This window comes from Panthera uncia, chromosome X (assembly GCF_023721935.1).
Source record: "Panthera uncia isolate 11264 chromosome X, Puncia_PCG_1.0, whole genome shotgun sequence".
NCBI lineage: Eukaryota > Metazoa > Chordata > Mammalia > Carnivora > Felidae > Panthera > Panthera uncia.
In genome coordinates, this window is record NC_064817.1 from 91,157,369 (window position 1) to 91,181,728 (window position 24,360).

The 24,360-nt window shown below is 39.7% G+C and overlaps 1 protein-coding gene across 1 annotated transcript; it reads left to right on the plus strand.

Annotated features, from left to right (window-relative positions):
- Positions 1-1,061: 1,061 nt before the first annotated feature.
- Positions 1,062-23,995, plus strand: SLC6A14 (solute carrier family 6 member 14). The gene is made up of 14 exons (XM_049644219.1): positions 1,062-1,216; positions 2,169-2,334; positions 6,115-6,246; positions 7,778-7,939; positions 8,965-9,100; positions 10,561-10,693; positions 12,767-12,907; positions 16,102-16,330; positions 17,724-17,849; positions 19,038-19,156; positions 19,584-19,683; positions 19,943-20,052; positions 22,275-22,442; positions 23,386-23,995. Exons 1-14 carry the CDS (start codon positions 1,169-1,171, stop codon positions 23,530-23,532), a joined length of 1,917 nt encoding a protein of 638 aa, XP_049500176.1. The 5' UTR covers positions 1,062-1,168; the 3' UTR covers positions 23,533-23,995.
- Positions 23,996-24,360: the final 365 nt, after the last annotated feature.

The window sequence follows — 24,360 nt, forward strand, 5'->3', positions numbered from 1 at the left end:
TGAACTTTCCTCTGCTTTACCTGCCCAGATTCCTCAGGGTGTATTTCTGCTGCAAATGGGAAATTCATGTCGGTCAACGGAGGACAAGGAACAAAGGAGCCGCACACACCGTACAGAATCTGACCCTCTGCTGGTTCCTCTGAGGGCACCGATTCACACTGTTCCATGCAACTGCCACCATCTTGTAACCCGAGTCCGATTAAATACTCTACGCGTTTTGATGACGAGGTGCCACGCTGGTAGACAGCACTATGATAATTCTTTTCCTCCCTGGCCAAGCTGGGATGCTTTCTCATAGTTTACTCTCTAAGGCCCTACTCTTGCAGAGTGGAGTCCTTTGTTGGGGCTAGAATTTCCCAGAAACCCGCTTGATAATTTGTTTTTGTTTGGCCTCTTTGAAATACTACACAAAGCCATCCCTGTAAAGGGCAACGCTGTCCCGAAGGCTGAGAAAGGTCCCCGAGACTTCGGCTCCAGGTTGCTCCTTTCAGGCAGAGCCAGCTGAGTAATCTTATCTCAGGTGGCTGCTTTTCAAGGTGCCCGATTCAGGAGCCTTTGCCTCCGGGAGCAGCGTTTGCCCCAGGAGATCAAGTGCTTTCTAGTGAGGGGAAAACTTTGAGAAATCCCAGGGCCCAGGACGATATGGTCTGTTCAGAAGAATCTTGGGGAACAGAATGGGCCCCCAGACGGTGTCCTTCTTCCCCTTCTCTACCCCCACCCCCGCACGCCAGTGGAGATCAGCATGTGGCATCGGGACAGAGACCAGACTAAGAGAGGAGGCTAGGAGGAAGCAGGGAACCCGGGAAAGGAGGTGAGATTGCGAAGGCACCTGCTGGGCTCTGAGTCAAAGGCTGTCAGTCACTTGGGCTCAGGCTGCTCCCTGCTCCGCCGCTCGCTCACAGCCCAGCCCTTTCCCCGGGCCAGGGCAGGGGATTGCTACACGCCAGCTTACCTGGGGAAAAACCAGAGCCTCACTTTGGTCCCTTCCGGTAATTGACACGACAGGGCGCCCTGAAAGGGGAGGGGAGAGCTCCCTCCATAAATGGTCCCACCCCTGGGCAAGGTGGCTCGCTCAGGCAGGTAGCAACGGGGGAGTGTGCACCTGTCAGCAGTCAAGCTCAGCCGCACTGCGAGACGAGGTGGAGCGAGCAGAGGGAGTGAGTCAACCATGGACAAGTTGAAGTGCCCGAGCTTCTTCAAGTGCAGAGGGAAGGAGGTAGGAGTCTGGAAGCGGCGGGAGGTGTGGGGGGCCGGGGAAGGAAAAACTTCAGGGGAAGCAGTCCCTGTATTTGCCGTCTGTGGCTGTTCCTTATTCTCCACGTTTCTCTTCAACTGCCTTCAAGTGTGCCTGAGATGTCCCCATAGAGTACGGGAAAAATAGAACAGGTCTTACTGGGGTCGCCAGAAGACTTAAGATCACCTCAACCTGTGCTTTGGGCACGCCCACAGAATCCTGTTTTCTGTCCCTCTCCGGACTCTGTCCATATGCTGGAGGGAAATGAGGAAATGCACTGTCCTTATCTGACCTGAGGAAACTTCTATACCCTAGAGCAGCTAACAGGTTGGGAGAATTTGTCTAGGAATATTATACTGTGGCTTTCAGAAAAGCACTGATTTTACTCTCCAAGGCAAGGAGAGAAGTTAAACTTCCCTTAACTCCAAACATCCCAAACTATCAGCTCATGGGAAAGAGAGTCTGTAAATTCTTTTCGTTTGTCTGTTTTAGTGGAAGCTAAATTGGATCCTTCTTCTCAAAGATCCCATACAATCTCCAGGGTGTTCATTTTACCTAATTCATCTTTAAGGCTTTTGTATTTGAAACCTTATTGATTCGTCCACCTTCTTTTGCCCTTCATGCTGGGTACCCCGTGTAACCTTTCCATCAACATTTGGATGATCTTACCCCCAAAAGGAGTAAACATCTCCACCTAAAGAGGTTTTTTTTTTTTTTCATTTTAAGAGGTAAATGTTGTAAAGTAAAAACAGCCATTAGCAGAAATGTCCTCAACCTTTGAAAAGTGTTTCCCTCGGCTATGGCTTTCTGGGTTCATCCTGTCTGTCTGTCTGTCTTTGAGTGTGTGTGTGTGTGTGTGTGTGTGTGTGTAATTATGCTTCTGTGGACTTTTAATAGCATAAAGACAAACTCTTGATATCGTCTCTTCTACCAGAAAGTGACAGCTTCATCTGAGAATTTCCATGTTGGTGAAAATGACGAGAATCAGGACCGTGGTAACTGGTCCAAAAAATCGGATTATCTTCTATCTATGGTTGGATATGCAGTGGGCCTGGGAAATGTGTGGAGATTCCCCTATTTGACCTACAACAATGGCGGAGGTATTTCTCACCCCCACCCCCCAACTTCTTTCCCTTCTAGTTTAAATGGGGTGCTGTGTGGCCTCTGAGGCTATTTTGAGAACTGAGGAAAGGCAGGTGATAGTTTGAGTTAGTGGGAAGATGGGGAATAAGCATACTTCATTCATCATCAGACTACGAGTTGCTAGCTCAAGTTGGGCAGGTGGCAACTTCTGAGTTTCTGATTTAAATGTGTTTGGCTTAATGTAAGGCTGAATCTAGACGAAAGGCGGGGAATTCTCATTCTAAAGCAAAGTTCAAATACACTGTTTGCTGGAATAGCGTGAGGCATTCCGTTCTGGAAACACGAGTGTGGAAGGAGTTGGTTAAAAAATAAAGGTTTAGGGGCGTCTGGGTGGCTCAGTCGGTTAAGTGGCCGACTTCGGCTCAGGTCATGATCTCACAGCTTGTGAGTTCGAGCCCCGCGTCGGGCTCTGTGCTGACAGCTCGGAGCCTGGAGCCTGTTTCAGATTCTGTGTCTCCCTCTCTCTGACCCTCCCCCGTTCATGCTCTGTCTCTCTCTCTGTCTCAAAAATAAAATAAAACGTTAAAAAAAATTTTTTAAAAAATAAATAAATAAAAAATAAAGGTTTAGTATTTTAAGTTGCAATATTCAGTTACATGTATTCCAGACTGGATGGGCCATGTAAAAGATCCTTCCAAAATGCAATGAGAATTTAGTTCAAGACCAGATGTTCAATTTCTGCCAAATGATACTGTTTATACCTATAGATCATTAGGGAAGACTCAATTAGAACCGAAAGAATAAAATAACTCTGAGGTGACACACAGAGGGAAACAAAATGAATTGCACAATTCTCTAGTAATGTCGAAACAACTTTTCACTTACACCATATTTTATTTACTTGTAATTACAGGTTCTATTAGAAGTGTAGAGGTTCCATGCCCTTAGATTTCATAATTGGGAACCAGTGAAACTGTGCCACTATAATTATTTTTCTTGGTATAATAGGATTTTGTGTGGTGATGTTTCAATCTCATATTCCTTGTTAATTGGTTGCATTAGAACATTCATATGGGCCTTTGGAGCCTCAAGAAGCAAGGTCTGTTTATCAAACACTTCAAGTGTTGGTGGCATAAACTCCCCTCTCCGGAGCCTACGTTGTTGAGTCACGGGCTTGGTCTAAGTTTGAACTTGAAAATGAGTTAGGAATACAATCATTTTGGCGTCTAAGTCCTCTGGTCACACGTAGTGAAGAGCGTACAGACTCCTGTCTAGCCTCTGGTGTTCAGGTTCAGAAATTCCCCGTGACTTGACATCATACATAGGCCCAGTAGTTGCCATGCATTTCCAGGAACTATGTTAAACAAGGTCAAATAGAGAGTTTTAAACGTAGGCCCCCAAATGCTATTAGTGTATATGCTATCTTCTTCGCCCTCATTTCCTCCAAATATTAATATATCACATCAGCTCTCAGTTTTTAGAGATCGTATCGTTTGGGTAACGGGGATCTAGGCTCTTTCGACTGCTTTTTTGCTCTTCTGTCCAAGGGTAGGAGAGGAACAGGAAATTCAGATTTGTCAGGGATTAATGATCAGAGTTTTACATATGGTCAGGTTTGGAAAACCATTGCTAAAATCTCGACTCATTGTCATCTGTAGATTCTTCTTACCAGTTTATGAAAAAGAGGTATCATACGACCTTAGGGTCTAGGTCAGCAGCGTTAACAATTTGTGGCCACTGTATTTTATTCATAATCTACCAGTTGTGGTTGTTATTAATAAAAAAAATAATATAATAAGTAAAAAGCTATATATACCACTGAGGAAAATAATCCTTTTTTTTTTGAAAAAAATATAATGGGCTAGTAAAATTTACCTTATTATTGTATTTGGACAGGGATATTTTGTATTCCTTCTCTTTATATTTATCATTGGTGGGACTTAAACTTCTATTAGTCATAGTAATGATGCCACGTGCATTGCAACATCTATAAAAACATATTTGTCTCTATGTTCTAGTGACTAGTGACTTGTACATAACAAGTATTTTATTGTCTCATTATTTTTAATAGAATAAATTTTGAGGGTTGGGAAAATGTAATCCCCAGGTATGATGTTACAATATCGTAATATGAAAGATACATGAGGAAAACAGTGTAACATGGGTGCATGAAACGTACATAATTCAAAAACCCATTTTTTTATTCACTGATCCCCATGTTTTCTTACTAAACTTTGTTAAGACTTCTAGAGTGCTTGATCAATAAATTTAATACTTTGTCCCTGCTTCAGCCTACAATCTGGCAAATGTTCAAATGAGCAATATTATGCCCCAGGTGTGGGCAGAATAAAAGTAAAATAATAAAAGTTTTATTTTATTTATTTAAAAAAATTTTTTTTAATGTTTATTTATTTTTGAGACAGAGAGACAGAGCATGGACGGGGGAGGGTCAGAGAGAGAGGGAGACACAGAATCCGAAGCAGGCTCCAGGCTCTGAGCTGTTCGCACAGAGCCCGACGCGGGGCTCGAGCTCACGGAGCGTGAGATCATGACCTGAGCCGAAGTCGGACGCTCAACTGACTGAGCCACCCAGGCGCCCCTAAAATAATAAAAGTTTTAACTTACAGTGCCAAAAAGGATCTGGATACTCTAACGGTAGGAGATTTAGTCTGTATAAAATAAAAAAAGTTGGGGCGTCTGGGTGGCTCAGTCGGTTGAGCATCCAACTTTGGCTCAGTTCATGATCCCACAGTTTGTCTGTTCGAGCCCCACGTCGGGCTCCGTGCTGACAGTTCTGAGCCTGCTTCTGATCCTCTGTCCCCCTCTCTCTGGCCCTCCCCTGCTCATTTTCTCTCTCTCTCTCCCTCCCTCGAAAATGAATGAACATTAAAAGAAATAAGAATAAAATAGAAAAGTTAACTATGAGTAGACCTCAAACCTTCAGAATCTTTTACCAAAAACAGGACATTTCTTATTGAGGAAAGACTCTTACGACTCTCTGGGGAATAATATCCTTAGTTGCAAACACTTCTGCTCTAAAACACATTTAGCATTTGCACCCGAAGTCTTAAAAAAAAAAAATAGACTACTTATTTAGAAAGGACAAAGGAGGGAAACTAACTTTGAACATCTACGATGTGTGTGCCATCTTGCCAAGTGTTTTCACATAGGCTCTGTAATCGAACCCTTGCCACATACTGATGAGTTATTCTTGTCCTCCCCATATATGAGGAACCCAAGGTCCGGAGGTTAGGTAAATTGCCCCAGGTCTCATAACTAGCACATGGTGGAATCAGGGTATAAACCAAGGTGTATCTGGCTCCAAAGCCTGTGATCATTCACCTCCTCTGGATCGCTTTTTATAGGCTATAGTTTTTTATTTTTATTTATTTTTATTTTTAGAGACAGGGAGAAAGAGAGAGAGAGCAAGCTGGGGGAGGGGGGGGAGGGGCAGAGGGGCTCGATCCCCAGCAGTGACATCATGACCTGAGCAGAAATCAAGCGGTGCGGATGCTCAACCCCCTGAGCCACCCAGGCGCCCCTTTAGGCTATTGTTTTTAATGACCCCAGCAGCGTCTTTAGGTAACACTAGACTCCCATTTCGCAGATGAGGAGGTCAAGGTTTAGAGCATCAACTACTCTCTCACAGAGAGTAGTAAATCTGGGGACTAAACCCCGTCAGGACCGATACAGGACCCACTGTATCAGAATGCTTTCAGAGTGTTATGTTGGTTGTCAAACGGTCATCGAGGTTTTCGTGACATAATGGCGCTTTGGTTCTATTTTGCATGTTTCAGGTGCCTTCTTGATACCTTATGCGATCATGCTCGCGCTGGCTGGTTTACCCTTGTTCTTTCTGGAGTGTTCACTGGGACAATTTGCTAGCTTAGGTCCAGTTTCAGTTTGGAGGATTCTTCCATTGTTTCAAGGTTGGTATCACAACGTTTTCCCTATGGTGCTTATTGGCCTATTTGGCGTATAGAGCTGTCCCCACTATGTGGCGTTAAAATGTTTCCAATTTGGACATGGGAAAGGCAAAAGAGGCATCCGTTTTTTTCCCTCTGAACGTTTGCCAGCATAGAATTTACAGACCAAATGTTAATTTGGAGTTCTGTTTCTCTCGGGCTGACGGTATGGAAGGGACCGGGCGGGGGGGGGGGGGGGGGAGGATACTAGAGGGTGTTTAAGGGTGTCATTATTCTCCTATTTTCACCTTTTAAATTCCTCTGGCACACAATTGTAGTCGTGTTGCGTATTAACTTCCCGGGAAGTTTTTCAAAGTGCCTTGATTGTCATTTAGCATCAAACAGCCCTCCTGCCTGAAGATTAGTTTCAATTGCTGCAAACTATTTGCAAAAGCCTCAATGCAGCGTCAAAAATAAATTGATAGTGAGGTGCATAGAACAGTTGTGCTGGAATATTGAGGAAGCCACCGCAGAAGCTAGTCTTGAGCGTTCGAGTTCTATTCAATGTTACACGGCAGTTTGACACCGGAGAGTTCAAGAAACTTCGGAAGTTTAAATTCAGATGGGTACGGAGTTGTTGAATGTTCTTTACATGTACTTGGAGAAATCCTGTGCATTGGTTCGGAGGCTTTGTCTTCCACTTGTTAAAATAGTGTTTGTTGGTTGGTTTTGAATGTTTATTTAATTATTTATTTTTGAGAGAAAGAGAATGAGCAGGGGAGGGGTGGAGAGACAGGGAGACAGAATCCCAAGCAGGCTCCTCGCTGTCAGCCCAGAGCCCGATGTGGGGCTTGAACCCACGAACCGTGAGATCATGACCTGAGCTGAAATCAACAGTCAGATGCTTAACCCAGCCGCCCAGGTGCCTCTGTTTGTTTTTAAGGATAGGACCCACCGTGACAAGAATTTTCTGACTGAATAAGAGAGTCATGGCCATGGGTGATTGCTCATGTGAACTTGATGGATGAATAGAGGTTCTGCCCTTGATCTTAGTACCATTTTCTAATTAACTGAAAAACCGGTCTGAGAAAGCCAATCACCAACATAATTTTAAATTTGAGAAGAAAGCTATTTAGACAGTAGACTGCCTCCCCCCTCCTGCTCAAAACAAGGAAAGGCAAAGAAAATGTCTGAACCAGCCTTCTCATTTTAAAATAGATTTGGGGAGGGGCGCCTGGGTGGCTCAGTCGGTTGAGTGTCTGACTTCAGCTCAGGTCATGATCTCGAGGTCTGTGAGTTCGAGTCCTGCATCGGGCTCTGTGCTGACAGCTCAGAGGCTGGAGCCTGTTTCAGATTCTGTGTCTCCCCCTCTCTGCCCCGTCCCCGCCATGCTCTGTCTCTCTCTGTCTCTCAAAAATGAATAAACGTTAAAAAAATATATAAAATAAAATAAAATAAATAAAATAGATTTGGGGACATTGAGATGCAGTTTTCTTAACGAATTAGCAAAAGAAATTTCACTTTTTTAAAAAATTTTAATTGTTCTCTTTTCCAGGTGTGGGAATTACGATGGTCCTGATATCCATTTTTGTGACAATCTATTACAATGTCATCATTGCCTATAGTCTTTTCTACATGTTTGCTTCTTTTCAAAGTGAGCTACCATGGAAAAATTGTTCGGTTTGGGCAGATGATAACTGTAGCAGGTCGCCTATAGGTAAGCTACATTTATTTTTTAAAAAATTTGTGAACTGAGCGTTGTTCTTCTATATTTTCTAATAAGCTTAAAGGGTTACATTATTTTCTAACCAATTTAGGTGCAATTCAAAGTGAGCCATGGGTTATTGATGAAAGCAGAATAAAGCCTGGATAACTTGAAAATTGATTGGTGCAATCCGTTCATTTCTGAGGGCAGCCAGTAAAAACTAAGCCATCATTTGGAGTGGGCAGGAGAGAAGGAAGAAAATGGGAAAGTGGGAGAGAAAAGCTCTACCCATGATAGCACTATAGTGAAGCCTTGGATTGCGAGTAACTTGTCCTGCGGGCGTTCCACAAGACGAGCAAACATTTCCGATAAGTTTTAACTTGATAAACGAGCGGCGTCTTGCCATACGAGTTGTACGTGGCACCGAGTGTCACGTGATCACAGCTGAGCCAACGGTTCTCGAAATTCGCTCTGGTATACGAGTGCTTGGGATTACAAGCATGTTTCCGGAACGAGTGCTGCTCGCAAACCAAGATTTGTATTGTGTTTCAGCAGCTGGAGAATGTCCGTCGTCTCCATCGTGTGTTGCTGGTCTTTGGGATCACGTGATATTGAGACTGTAGGCTATTACTACTGGGATTGCCTATGTCTATCAAAGAATAAAGTGATAAAGCTTTCATGCTTCTTAGCCATTTAAAGGTATCACTTATCTATATAGGTTCAATAAGTCTACATCCTAAAAATTCCTTAGAGCACTAAATCCCATCTGAAATGATTGTTACTTTATGGCAGTTATTACTATAAACACAATCCTAGTAAAGGGGCAGACATTTTCATACTCACCCCAAGCTTAGTATTAGAGAAGACTTAAGATGCCGAGCACTCAGGGTTTATTCCATTTGTAAGATTTCTCCTCTGCCCTCACCAAGTAACAATCTAAACAGTTTACTTTACCATTCATACTTTTTTTTTCCAGGAAAATACTTTTCTAAAACTAAGTACGTGTGTCTGTGTGTGCTCTTCTTTATAATTTTTAGTTACTCATTGTAATGTGAGTACGATGGGGGACATCATCCGAGTAAATAAAAGCTGGTTAAGCACCCACAATTTGACCTGCATCAATGGAAGTGAGGCTTATCAGCCAGGACAGCTTCCCAGTGAACAATATTGGGAGTAAGTATGTTAGACGATCTACTTTTTTTTTTTTTCAGTGTTGATTTATTTTGAGAGAGAGAGAGAGTGAGCATGAGCAGGGGAGGGGCGGAGAGAGAGGGAGAGAGAATCCCAAGCAGGCTCCGTGCCGCCAGCTTAGAGACCGACGCGGGGCTTGAACTTGCAAACCGTGAGACGGTGACCTGAGCCAAAACCAAAGGCCAGACGCTTAACCGACTGGGTCACCCAGGTGCCCCAGAAGATCTGCTTCTTAAACAGAGGTGACGTAAAATTTTTTGTAAATAACAGTAAAATAGTGATCAGCTCTTTCCTTACCTCATGTTAGTAGGACAAAAAGGGGAATCAGAACAAATTATGCTGCATTTGACTCAAATGCTTACCCAGCCTGTGTGAGAAGTAGTAACCTGCAAAATCAGCTCATAGTCAATAAATGGTCATTTAAAAATTCCTTATTAAATGAGCAGAATACTGTCAGCAATGGTTTATTCATTGCTTTTTAGGTCTAAGTTAGGGCATTGCTTTGAAGAAAAAAATACTCACATTTTGGACTACAATGAGCAAATTCTAATAATAAACAGCTGGGTGATGAGTAATATTTGGAGTAAAATTGCTATTTATTTAAGGCTGAAATTCTTCATTGTCTATTTTACTTATAATTGTCATTACATGGTAAAAATAGATATGTGAGATTATATATATTATTATATATATGTTATGTATATATTATAGAGAAATATATATATATATATTTACTTGTATTAATTTTAAATGATCTCTTCTTACTCTCCTTACTTCTACCTACCTTTGACCCTTACCAAACTTCCTTGAATAACGCTGTAATGAGTTCTTCCTCACCGATGTGTTAATGCTCTGTGGCCCTTTTAAAATTTGGATCTTAAAATGTTCCCAAACATAAAGCAAAGAATTAAAATCCTAGATCCACGCACGTCTCTAACAGAAATCATTGAATGTTACAGAAAGCCTTTGAAAAAGGCATACAAATGGGGACCGGTCTAGGTTTGATGCTAACTAAAAGCGCGATGAATAATTGAATATAATTTTCGGGGTTTTCTTCATCATTTTACTTGGAGAAAAAATACGGTGACGAGTGAAAGAAATAACCTGATGTAAGGTTATTATTATTATTATTTTTTTTTTTTTTTTACATAAAGGAGCTTTGAAATACGAGGGGGGAAACCATAGCTACAGGAACTAGTAGATGTTTTATTCGAGGGTTTGGAACTCTGCACTGGCCACAGTTAACGCTCACATGCACAGCCTAGCTTTTCATTGCACTACGTTTGCCCCTCTTTACAATGGTATCGATAAAAACGTCCCATGACGTTGATGTATTGAGATAGAGTACTCATGGAACATCCTCCTGGGTGACGGATGTTGCAGAATTCGATGTAGTAGGACCAGCGATTCTGTGTTCATAAGAAGGACTTGTGTGCTTTCAGCAAAGTGGCGCTCCAGCGGTCAAGTGGAATGGACGAGACTGGGGTAATTGTGTGGTACTTAGCACTTTGTCTTCTTCTGGCTTGGCTCATAGTCGGAGCAGCGCTATTTAAAGGAATCAAGTCTTCTGGCAAGGTAATTCGGAAAACACATTAGATAGTGATGTAGCTCTTTTCCAACTTCGTTGAAGTTCAGTGGCAAGCATAATCAAATGCATGTTTTTTCTATAACGGGAACAATTCAAATGCGTGAAAAGCTTTCTAAGGAGGCGGCCTGGCTATAAGAAAATACATAAGATCCCCGCTATCGGTATAAATAAAACAAGCAAAAACTAGTACTAGAGTCTGACAATGACAGCTGACCCTTGAACAAGTCTGGGGTGGGGGGCACCAACACCCCCCCCCCGTGCAGTTGAAAATCCTACTATTGTTGACCAGAAGCCTTACTGATAGCGTAGCCAATTAACACCTACTTTTGTACGTTATGTGTATATTTTTAATGTTCATTTATTTTTGAGAGAGAGAGAGAGACAGAGCGTGAGCGGGGGAGGGGCAGAGAGAGGGAGACACAGAATCTGAAACAGGCTCCAGGCTCTGAGCTGTCAGCACAGAGCCCGACGCGGGGCTCGAACTCACCAACGGTGAGATCATGACCTGAGCTGAAGTTGGACCCTTCACCGACTGAGCCACCCGGGCGCCCTGTTACATATATTATATACTGTATTCTTACAATAAAGTAAGCTAGAGAAAAGAAAATGTTCTTAAGAAAATTGCAAGAGAAAATACATTCACGGTACTGGATTTATCGAAAACAATCCTCATATAAGTGGACCCGTGCAGTTCAAACCTGTGTTGTTCAAGGGTCAGCTGTACCCAGAAGTTGGACCCTGCTAGTCAAGACAGCATTCTGAGGCTTGGGCATATATTTTTAAATTGTCTGTCCTATTATATAAATAAGCATCTTGAATGGAATTATGTATTGCAGTGTTGGGTTTGGAAAAGTCTAGATCCTTGTTAGATAGGATTAGCATCAGGAAATTCTACAGCTTCCCCAGAATGACTCAGAACCCTCTTTTTGTCCTCTTCTGAAAAAACCATTAGTGTTGTCCCTCTGTATGGTTTTATGTTTTAAACTTTCAGAGAGCATCTTGGCAACTTCAGGGAACAACGTGAAATTTTCTCCATGAACAGTTGTGCAGCACCCAGAGAAGTGAATATTTATGTGTTTGTAACTGCTAGGCCGAAACCTCCTAAAGATGGACGACAGGCATAACTGTGGACTCTCTCGAGTCCGGAATATCTAGACTATCTAGACTATGTCTAGAATGTCTAGCACGTTCAGTTAACGTAAACTTATAATGAGATGCCACTAGATCACGCAAATACTGTGCCCCTCAGAGAGTCTGAAACCTGTGGCTCCTTTTTGACGTTAGTATTGAAATAATCCCTGAAAGGCCATTTGCCTAGGCAGTTCATTTTTATTGGTCTCGGGCTGGCTTTAAATCGTCTCCCCGGGCCTATTGTCAAACATAGGACATCTATGGATCAAAGAAATCATCCACATTGACGAAAAGCCAGCCTCAGAGGCAATCTGCTCATCTGGAACCATGTGTTATCTAGGCTACGAGCAGCGCACTTGTATCTGTGCTATCAAATCTCTTGATGGCGGCTTTAAGGATAATAATACCAAGGGTTCAGTGTTCGCTCTAATCAGCCTTCATGAGATTTGGCCATCTCGTGGGAGATTATGTTCCTTCTCCTTGGGGAGTGGAACCCCCAAGGGAGAACGGAACCCTTCTCCTTCTCCCATCGCAGGGTTTAAGACCATTTCCCTTCCCATCTCAATGTAGTAATTTACCAAGAAGCAATACTCTGTCTCCTCAGACATTTAAAAAGACATATTTAGGAAAGCAGTCCACCTAGATTCCAAGTTGCTACTGCTGAGGTCTCGTGTATTCACAACGTGAACCCAGGAAATATTGCTTCATACATCGGAGTGTTTTGAAAATGGATCATTTGAGAGCGGGGAGAACAGAAAGACAAAACAATGGCAACTTTGGTATGGCTATCGCCAGATTCATTAGTAACTTACGAAGTCTTTGATACTGTATTTTGCTGATCTCGACTGGCTAATAACTTTGTTTGCATACAATTCAATACCACGGCTGAAAAATCTAACTTCTTAACCTCTGGTTGTTTTTCTTGGTAGGTGGTATATTTTACAGCCATTTTCCCCTATGTCGTCCTACTCATCCTGTTAATTCGAGGTGCGACTCTGGAGGGCGCGTCGAAAGGCATTTCATACTATATTGGAGCACAGTCAAACTTTACCAAACTTCGGGAAGCTGAGGTAAGACTTCACTTGGATTTCAAATTATCCGAGGAGGTAAACCTTAAAAGCAAACACTGAATAGGAGTGTCGTAATGGAGTGGTTGGCAAAAGAGTACGCAGTTAAGATTATTAGTGTTTCCGTCCATAAGGAAGTGCTTTGTTATTGGAAGTGAGATCATCATTTTGAGAGGTAAGATTTTAAAAGCCATTTTATGCATATAGCTGATTCTGTACGACCAGAAGGGTCTGGGGCCTATTGATCTGAAAGGGAACATTTCACGCGAGATGCCTACCTACAAGTTGCCGAGTAGGACCGTGAGACTTCTTGGATACACTAGATTTCAAGATTACAGCCGCGAGTTTAATGGTCTAATGTGCATTTTAATTGTCTTCCAAGTTAATATCCCCAAATTAAAATCGAAGTGTACCTAATGGATTATGCTGTTACAACACAAATTTGAAGTGAACGAAGCATTCCATAAACAAGGCTGTTATAAACCTAAACATGTGCCATGAATGTGAATTGGGTAAACCCTCTTTTAGCTCTCGTCCATTGCCAGAGAGTGGCTGTGTGTACCAGCAGTTTGCTATTTTCTAAATACTTCCAATCTGGATATTTAATTATTTGTTGTAGAATCTTTCTGGTAATCCAGTCAAATTTATCAGTTTTTAGTCATGGAAATCTATGTATCCTTTGCCTTTTTTGAAAATTGAGATGTCAGTCTCTGGCCTTTGGTTTCCTGTGCCCAAATAATTTTCCCTCAATAATTAACCACAACGGCCTTACGTGCTTTTAGAATTATGAACTTTTATTGTTTTAGTCTTGGAGATGTAGCTTGATGTGTCCGCAGGCCATTTGTTTATCTCTTCATTTATCTTGAGTCTCACGTCTTTTAACCTTGTTTGTTAATATCTTCCCAACTCAAGGGCCATTTTTGATGATGAATAAGAAACAAATAAAATGGAAGTTGGTACTCATCATTTTCTCTCTGTTAGGTTGTTAGACAAGATAAAATATTAATTAATGCGCTTTCAAAATGGTAAACTGCTATCTAAACATTGGCAATGATTTTAATCACTGCTGTTAGGTTACATTGTGCTATTATAGATGGCAACATTTTCCCTAAGAAGTGGACCCTCCATTTTCCTTAAGCTTCATAACTTTGAGCACCGATGAAAAGCCCCTTTGATATTCTTTAAGAGACGTTTACAAGCCTGAAAAATGTATGTGATTATTTCATATTGGTCTGTGTTTCATTGTCTCTATTACCTTTAAAATATCAGACCTAAACCTAAAGCTCCTTGTGAAACATACAGTTGAACCCCCCTTCTTCCTCGCCCCCCCATACAAACAGTACCTTCACTCTTTCTTTGGGTTTGCTGGTAACGAGAATTATTTCTTAGATTTTTTTTTTTATTTCTCATAATCTGTATTCTGAGCCTGGGATCACAAATATGCATATTTTTTCCTTTTCTTTGGCCATCTGAACTCTGTTGCAGTCTTTAGGAGAGCAGAGAACCATACACGTCCATAGCTAGAAGACTCTTCTGGTCTTCAGTGATGATTTTGCTAACTCCTTCATTTTATAGTGATGAAATTGAAACCCAGAAAGAGTCACATTTAGTTAAGTTTACACAGCCAGCTGGTGCATCTTGAATTAAGGTTTTCGAATCCCAAAATCAGTAATTTTGTAGATAGCTATGACATTGATAGGTATGATTATAACTATGTTTGGAATTTTGCTTCACTCTTATTTGCAACCTTAGGTACACATCATGGTATATCCTCTGGCATTTTTATAGAACCCAGACCTGCCACACTCATTTCTAAGATCCCCTTAATTCACATATGCATACAAAATGTGTCAAGTAAAAGCAGCTGAGAGATCAACATAACCACGTTGTTCATCTCTTAAAATGTACAGCTGCCTAAGAAATGAGCATTTCGTTTCTAATGATTTTGTTAGAATAAGTGAAATAACCATTATATACCATCTATGTATCTATGTATCTATCTATCTATGTATGTATCTATCTATCATCTATCTGTCTTATCCTGTCTACCCATCCATCTATCCATCCGTCCATCCATCCATCCATCCATCCATTTTGCTTTCTACTGGCTTCCTGCCATTATAAAGTAATTATAATATAATAATAATCTAACATCAAGCTCTATTCTGAAGACCTAGTAATATTTTACTCCCTAACCACTTTTATTCCTATTGGAAATAGATTACATACTTTTCAAGGGGGGAATTAGAGTTTTTAATTTCCATAAAAGAAACCAAGTATCAATTTATGATTATTTTCCTTAATAACAATAATAGCTACCATTGAGCACCCTAATTGCTTTACAGATACTATCTTAGTACATTCTCACACATCATCCCTAGGACATCAATAATAATAATTGTATATATTTTGTTCTTTTGATTTATTTTATCATCATCATCATCATCATCTTCATCACCATCTCCATTTTACCGATGAACAAACAGGCTTAAAAACGTTATATAGGGGCGCCTGGGTGGCTCAGTCGGTTAAGCGTCCGACTTCGGCTCAGGTCATGATCTCACACTCTGTGAGTTCGAGCCCCGTGTCGGGCTCTGTGCTGACGGCTCGGAGCCTGGAGCCTGCTTCGGATTCGGTGTCTCCCTCTCTCTCTGCCCCTCCCCCGCTTGCACTCTGTCTCTCTTTCTCTCTCTCTCTCAAAAATAAACATTAAAAATATGTTTACAAGTGTTCAAAACCATGTACCTTTAACTAAACCATATGAATCTGTCAATATGTTTTCAGTTTTGACTCACAAAATTGAAATTGCATTTGGTTCAAATTGATAATGGAGAAATCTCATACAACACTGAATGAAAAAAGGCAAGTTGTGCAAGTCTCCAAGGCATTAAGAAAACTTTGCTGTAAACTCCGCTAAATACCGTGTTGTTTGGGTAGACACATTTATCTAGTTAAAAAATATAAAGGAGAACAAGTCAGGATAGCAGTTACCACTGGAAGTTGAAGGGTGATGTCAGAAAAGGGTGCTTGGAGGCTTTCGAACACTGGTAACTTTTTCCTTTTTAAGCTGGGCAGTGGGTAGTTGGCGTTTACTTCCTGACTACTCATATTCACTCATTTGTATATATAAACATATTTTACAGAAGTGTAACATTTAAAGTGCATGTTTTGAAATACTAAATTGCTTTTTCTTATAGGTTTGGAAAGACGCGGCCACTCAAATATTTTACTCCCTTTCGGTGGCTTGGGGCGGCTTAGTTGCTCTATCATCTTACAATAAGTTCAATAACAACTGCTTCTCAGATGCTATTGTAGTTTGTTTGACAAATTGCCTCACCAGCGTGTTCGCCGGATTTGCTATTTTTTCTATATTGGGACACATGGCTCATATATCGGGAAAGGAGGTCTCTCAAGTTGTAAAATCAGGTATGTAACGCTATATATTAATAACTTTGATCAATTCAGTGCAGCTCATTTAGGAAACACTAATACATTTTATAGCAATTTACTGAAAGCACTCAAGCAGGATTTAGGGCGTTGCATTTTCTTTCTCATTTCATCTTAGGTAATTTGATTGTTTTAATGATGTGGTACTTCTCGGATGATCTCAGAAAACAGGACTATATTAGGGAACAGTTGTTTAAGAAGACATTTTTATTGAATTCTGTTTAGTCCTTAACATGAACTACTTATTGTACAATTACAAGTATCAGGCATCATGCGTGCCTTTACATGCGTTATCTTCGTGTATGTGTCTGTATATATACATGTGTGTGTTCATATATATAGGACTGTATGAGTGCAAGGACAGTATTGTGTCTGAACTTTTAAGACACATCAGATCTCGTATAGATAGAAACCCAAGTGACTTTGAGTGTCCAGCTTTAAAGGAACCTGATTAATGAACTTCCTAACTTTAAAGCCATTAGCTAGGGATGCTTAATTATCTGGCTGAGATTCTCAGGAAAAGAATTCTAGGGTCCTTAGTAGTAGGAATTCCTCCTTAAATTTTTATTTATGGCTAGCATTTGATGGAGAGGCCAATGCAGGAGAATAGAATGTTAGGACTAGAAGGGACCTTTATGGATAATCTAATGTCCAGCTCCTCACTTCCAGAGGAGGGACGGACAGTGACACAGTACAGGCTCGCAGCTAATTCTCCTGAGTGCAAGGCCAGTCCTCTGGGAGTCTGGAGAAACTCAACATACTTAAAACGAAGTACCACCTACTTGGAAGAAATTTAAAAGCCCCTCTAAAATTAATACACATCAAATATGAAATAAGAGTCAGTTTCTAGTTTAGTTACATACAATCTTGCAAGTGTCCGTATACTAATTAAAATGCCACTACAAATAGTGATTCCGGGTGAACATTTGGAGAGACGGCCGAAGACTAGAAAGGTAGTTCCATAAACATATCTTTCTCGATAGCGTAATTCTTTCAGACTTTCTAGGCTAAGGCGACTTCCTTTAGATTCCTGGAGTGTAAGACCGTCGTTATTCTTCACGAATCTTTAAAAACACGAAATTTGGCTAAACAAAATCGTTGAAATAGTTAAGATTTCTTATGTGAGACATGTGCCGCTTAGAAAATTTTTCTCACTAGCGTAATTCTTGTCACGTGCTCGCGTTATCTCGTCGACTGAACGACCAAGTCAAATATTTTTAAAAGTGGAAATGAAATAGTTGCTCAAGAATGTATACCATGGATCGGGTTGCCAAATTGAAATGAAAGTTTTCTAGTATCTTATGTTGAAAATGTCCAAATATGTGAACTGTTTGGCAACTAATTTAAATTCCACGTCATACATTTTTCTTAGGTTTTGATCTGGCGTTCATTGCTTATCCAGAAGCTCTAGCCCAACTCCCAGGTGGGCCATTTTGGTCCATATTATTTTTCTTCATGCTTTTGACTTTGGGTCTCGACTCTCAGTTTGCATCCATTGGTAAGTAATCCTTCCAGGGTTAGCATATCCCTCTTATATTTTACTCATGTTTCCCCTGCTTGAAAATATCCTTTTCCTATCCTTGTTGTCCTCGTCAGCTTTTACTCTTAGAGTCTGCAAATTCTTTTTAACTTAATTTTAAATACAGAAAAATACGAAGTACTCACGCCGTAGACACCCGAAAGGAACAGGCGTTTAATACCTTATATTTGCTTCAGAAATGAAATTGAAGCTCCCTGTGTTTCTGTCCCGAATACGATTCACATTTCCCAGAAGCTTCCTAGAAGCAACCGTCACCACGGATTATGTGTGGCACTCAGTCCATATTTGTAGACGCTGCATATGTATCCATAAATAACACCTAAATAAAATTTTGTCACATAAACGTGAAGTCTCATAGCATACGTGTCACCCTGACGGCTGTTTTTTTTACATGTATTGTGAACCTTTGTTGACACGTGCTCATGTAGATCTAGTTAATTCACAATCTGTCCCCATAATGATGGCCATTTGGATTATTTCCACTTTTAAAACTCACGCACGCTACTGCAGTGATTACTCTGGCACATGGCTCTGCGTACACATGGGGATTTTCCCTAGGGTACACAGCTAGAAATTCTGGAACAGTCTTCATCGTATCACTCTTACATAAAATATTTTAATAGTCAACTCTGTACAGTATAAAGTCTGGCTTTCTCTAGTTGACTTTCAAAGCCCTTGAACATTTTAAACCTGCATCTTAATCCTTTCGGTCATACAACCTTCTATTTTTAGCCAGGATTGTTTCACGAACCCATTTATTTCTTAAACCTGGAAGGCCTTTCTGTCTCCATGGTATTTATTCAAATATTCACCTTATTTAAAAGTTCTAGAATTCTTCCTTCCCTATAACCCTCTTGCAAACTACTTCAGCCCCAGAGATCTGTTACCTTGTAGTTACCACCAACGAAAAGCCTTAAAAAACAGACTAGAACCAACAAATGAAGAGGGCCGCGTTCGGTTTTTTATCAGAACCAAGTGGTGACTGCAAAGAGAAAGGACACTATGGATTTTTAAAAGCCGGGAGTAGGACCCAGAGTATAGTCTCTTCATATATTTGTAAATGTGATTAATAGAAGTGGAATTCTTGGGTTAAAATTATCGGCAAGTGAGTTGACATTAACCCGCCATTTTTCTCCCCTTCTGAAGAAACGATTACAACAACGATCCAAGATTTATTTCCCAAAGTGATGAAGAAAATGAGGGTTCCTATAACTTTGGGTTGCTGCTTGGTGCTGTTTCTCCTTGGTCTCGTCTGTGTGACTCAGGTATACTATAGTATTTTTACACAGACAAATCATTCGTTGGAATGTACTTCATAATCTACATGAGGAAACAAAGGTTTAAGAGGATGTTCCGTGACAAGTCTAAGTCTGCCTTGGATCAAGGGTTTCTGAGTTTTAGCCCAGTTTTTTTCCCCATTATAGCACAATTTCAATGGTCAGTCTATTTTGAAGAGGGGAGGAGACCCAATAATGGACAACTTCCCCAATTACAATGAAGTCACATATCCCTTTTGAGATATTTAAAGCCACATTTGTCTTTACATTTGAAAATGTTCCTGTTTCACATCTTAGCACAGGTGAAACCAAGGAGCATTTGTGAAAATCAAATGAATAGATTCACTTTAAAGACTTCGTCAGTCATAAAAATAATTAAAATATACTTAGAGGGGATTTGGTATTCTTTTTGTAGGCTGGAATTTACTGGGTTCATCTGATTGACCACTTCTGTGCTGGATGGGGCATTTTGATTGCGGCTATACTGGAAATAATAGGAATCATCTGGATTTACGGTAAACAGTAACTACAGAATTACCTACACATTTCATTACAGTAATTTAGTTTGGTTCCTTTTCATTATGTTTACCGTAATAGTAGAGTATAATATAACTGGGAAAATTGATAATGAAGCAACTTGTAGTTAAAAGCGTATACTCCATTGCTGCAGTATAGGAAAATGTTTAGATAGAAAGATAATTTGGGGCCACAATGATTAAAGGAAGAAAATGTGAGCAAGGGCTGAACGCACTTTTTTTTTTAATTTTTTTTAAGGTGGGAACAGATTCATTGAAGATATAGAAATGATGATTGGAGCAAAAAGGTGGATATTCTGGCTTTGGTGGAGAGCTTGCTGGTTTGTCATTACACCTCTTCTTCTGATTGTAAGTATTAATATGCCATGAATTTGGTATCAATAATATATATATTATTATCTATATAAATGTTATATATATATATATAACATGAATTATATATATAACATATATATAACAATATGAATTATTCTTCAAGTTTATTTCTAATATAAACTTGAAGAATAATTCATATCGGAGACAATAAAGCAAACTAATGTCATAAATTAATGGCTTCCAACTTTTGCTTTATGACTGGCACCTGCAAGCGGCCTAAATTAAAACGCCTTTGCAGTATTGCTTTTGAGGCTATAGGTTTAAACATTTACCATTTGAGAAAAAGAACAGGCTCCTATAGACTTACAGATCTTACATATTTAAAAATTCTCAATAGAATAAGTAAAAATGGTTCATTTGCTCGTTCGCTAAAAATATGCCGAGTCATCTACAATGTTCCTAACCTCTCTGCTAAGACGCAGGCTCTTGTCTTCAAGGAATGCGATCTAAATACACAAATTGCTAAGAAGCAACACTCAGATTTTAATGCATAATTTTTCTCTGTATGGGAAGGTATTTACGATCTGAAATTGCTAAAAGAAACTCACCGCTGTCAACAGAGGCAATGGTTCATGTTAAATTCAACAATGGGTACTATTTAAGAAACCGAGGGAAAGCAAAAGATATCTTACTGGACAGACACGGCATATAAACAGGAAACCTTTGAAGAACAGTTCAGCACAGTAAATGACTGATTGACAAAAACATTTCACAGGATGGAGGATTACTGTCTTGGTAGAGATGGGGAGGTGGCAAAAATTCATAAGGGGACATCTGTTGGTTCTCACTGCCTTCATGCATTCAATAATTTGATCCAGAATTTGCTTCACATCTGAAATATTATGTTTGTTTTAGAGGGTGTTAAGATTTATTTATTTACTTACTTACTTAATTTATTTACATTTCATAAGGTCAGTTTCAAGCAGCGAGAAGTTTGGGACTGGATGTACTGAATCAAGATATTTCAGACGCCCCATATTCTAGCTAAACGATTTGGGCTGTGCTACTAAATATTGTTTTCCTCATTTGACAAGTCTCCATAATCACATAAGCCCTTTATCAATTTAGAAGACCTCACTATACTTTTTAGCCAGCTAGTTTTCATTGATTACACAGCTTTGACAATGGGATTTAATTTCAAATGCAAAAGTATTAATATTAAGGGTTATACATTACCATCTATTTTGTATAAAGTCATGTGAGGTCATGGATACTCTCCAGGATCCCTCATCCATTCTCTTGTAGTTATGTAAAAAATCATGGCAACTGGGAAATACATTTAAATTACTTAAATGAATGGAATTAATCTATTTAATTTTAATATGAAACTTGAATATCTATTTGATAAAGATTCTCACATTCTATTTCTCCACTGCTTTTAGTAAAACAAAGACAGCTAAATCTAGAGAAACTAGGAGGTGACTCTGGCTTTTGTTTATTTAGTTTTGTTTGCTTTACAGATTTCTAAAGAGTTAGATTTAATGTGGCAACATGTCTAGATTTTTTTAAAGGTTTTTTTTTTTTTTTTAACTTGACCTCAACTTCAGTCTTTTCACTGTTAAGATTCCGATTTCACTGTTTTGCCCATACACACATTGAGCTTGTTCTTCTCTGCCAGAGAGGCTGCAGGTGACGTGTGCTTTGGTAAATATGTACCAAATGTGTGTGAATGCGTGTGTGTTTCAGGTGTGGAGCAAGGACTGCCCTGTGCAGTGGGAGATAATAGAAACAATTGCTAAGCAAGGGAGCAAAGCCTGTTCACTAAAGGGTACTCTACATTCTCCTATACGCTGGCTAGCTTATGGCACAGAATAAAACCATACTATTATAAATTAAAGTTAAAAGGTCAAGGACAGAAATGTTCAGGTATTATTTTACTTTCAGCCTGATATATTTCCTGGGCATTGAAAAACATGTGGCACAAGTATTTGCACCTTTTGCACAGATACGGAGGTGCTCGTTTTGGAAGAATCTATTCAAAGTCAAATGCAAGTTACTTAGATTGGTTCATTTAGAATTATCTTCTGGCTGGTTACTGGGTTATTTTAGTCGCTTGAGTGTATCTTCATTGTGATTGCTTTTGATGGATTATTTCCAAGGAAGGGGATCAAATGCCTCACAGTTAGTGCAACAGAAATCACTAGTGCAATAAAGTCTAATCTTTAGCATTGTTTGTTCGTACTTTATTTTCACAGGCAATTTTGATCTGGTCATTGGTGAAATTTCATAGGCCTAATTATGCCAAAATTCCATACCCTGACTGGGGAGTTGCTCTAGGCTGGTGTATGATTATTTTCTGCATTATTTGGATTCCAATTATGGCCGTCGTAAAAATAATTCAAGCTGAAGGAACTATCTTGCAAGTAAGCACATTTATATCATTTATTCTTTAAATAGAGTACTTATGATCCACATGAAGATGACTCATACGGTGGTAAGAGGGGATTATGAGCCTTTAGGCTACTTCTATGCCTGATACAATCATCTGACTACTGTGTACATAACATTGCTTTTTATTTATATACCTGTGTGTCTTGTACTAGATTATAAGCTCCTTTAGGGAGGAGTCCTATGTTGCTTGCTGCTGTATCCTCAGGCCCTATGAAGAGTGTTCGGCACGTACAAGTTATGCCATTTATACTTGTGCTGAGTTGTCCCTGAAGATGACACAAGGCACATGACCTTTTTGCTTTAGATCTACGATCTTCACTTTAAAAGCATTGTCCGGTTATAACGCATGTCCTAATAGCGTGTGCAGACTTGAAAAAGCCTGGTAAATGATCTCGAACCCCATCTAGACCCTGAGTGATCCCTCTTGCACGGAGGCCCAGGGGGATGGGGTTGATTATGACATCTCACTAGGACCATGACTGGGACAAATGTCAGGAGTCAGGTTTTAAATAATTTCCCAAGCCCATCCAGATCAACGGTTTGACCCCGGGGTTCCCTTTCTTTGGTTCCAGGCATACACTGGATTAAATCCTCACCTGACTCTCACTCTCAGGGAAGGACAGCAATGTCAGAGAATTCAGTGGTGGAATAATGGGCTCATACACTTCCTTTTAAAATCATTTGTAGGCTCGGTTATTTTTGTTTTGTAGTCAATGTAATTCTATTCACAACTAGTTAACTTTGAGTATCATTTTTTCTTAGCACACCATATTAAGAATTTTGATGATCGCTTTTGACTTTTCTGCGGTTCCCGTGTCATTTTGCTTAGCGAGGAAACTTAATATTCTGCAAAGGAAATATGGTTTGATATTTGATACGGTCTAAAACGTGCCTTTTTTTTTTTTTTCTTTTCAGCGCATTGTAAGCTGTTGTAGACCAGCTTCTAACTGGGGTCCGTACCTGGAACGACATCGTGGGGAGAGATACAAAGACATGATAGGTCCTAAAAAAGAGACTGGCCATGAAATACCTACTGTCAGCGGCAGTAGAAAACCAGAATGAGATCTAATTTTTTAAACAGACGTGGTCATGTAAAGTGATAGCTTTAGAATCAAGGAAAATTTTATTTATTTGTACGTTAATTGAGTAGAAAAATGTACATACTATGTCCATAATAGTATAAACTTGTTTTCCCACCTAAGCAGGAATGTGATATAATGTGAATCTACTAATACTTAACAATGTGATTATTATATTTCTTTTTAGATCATCTATCTGTATAACACATATGCAGCTGTCTCTATTTCACAATAACACTTTTGTAAATATTACCATAATATTTTTCTAACATGCTGAAGACTTTATTTTGAGCCGGTTATTTAGAAAATTGTTATATTTTCTATTATACAAGTTTTAAAAAATTGTTTGCTATATTTTCTTAGTATACAAGCTTTCTTTTCCATAAAGCTGGGGAAAATAAAATCAGTATATTTAAAAGAAAGTATTAAAGTTGAAGGCCTTATTTAACTATAAATGCTATACATATATGCGAAAAATGGACTGTGTATATGAGCACTGTAGTTTAATACAATGGCTTCGATCAAATCTAAGACCTTACGATTGTAATATATAGTTAAGAGATGAAGCAAAATGATGTTTGTCTTATTTGAGTAAGTTACTATGTACACGTGGTAACTTATTTACATACTTATAGGAGATAAATCTGTCAAACTTGTCAAGAATGAAGGAAGGCAATTAGAAAGTCCTATGTCCCAGTTTCCTTACAGAAGATAATGAAAACAGATCATTGGCAGGTTCATACATCGATCAGGTATTACTGACCCCTGGTTTAAGCCTCACAGCCTGGGATGATGAACATTGCTGAAATAT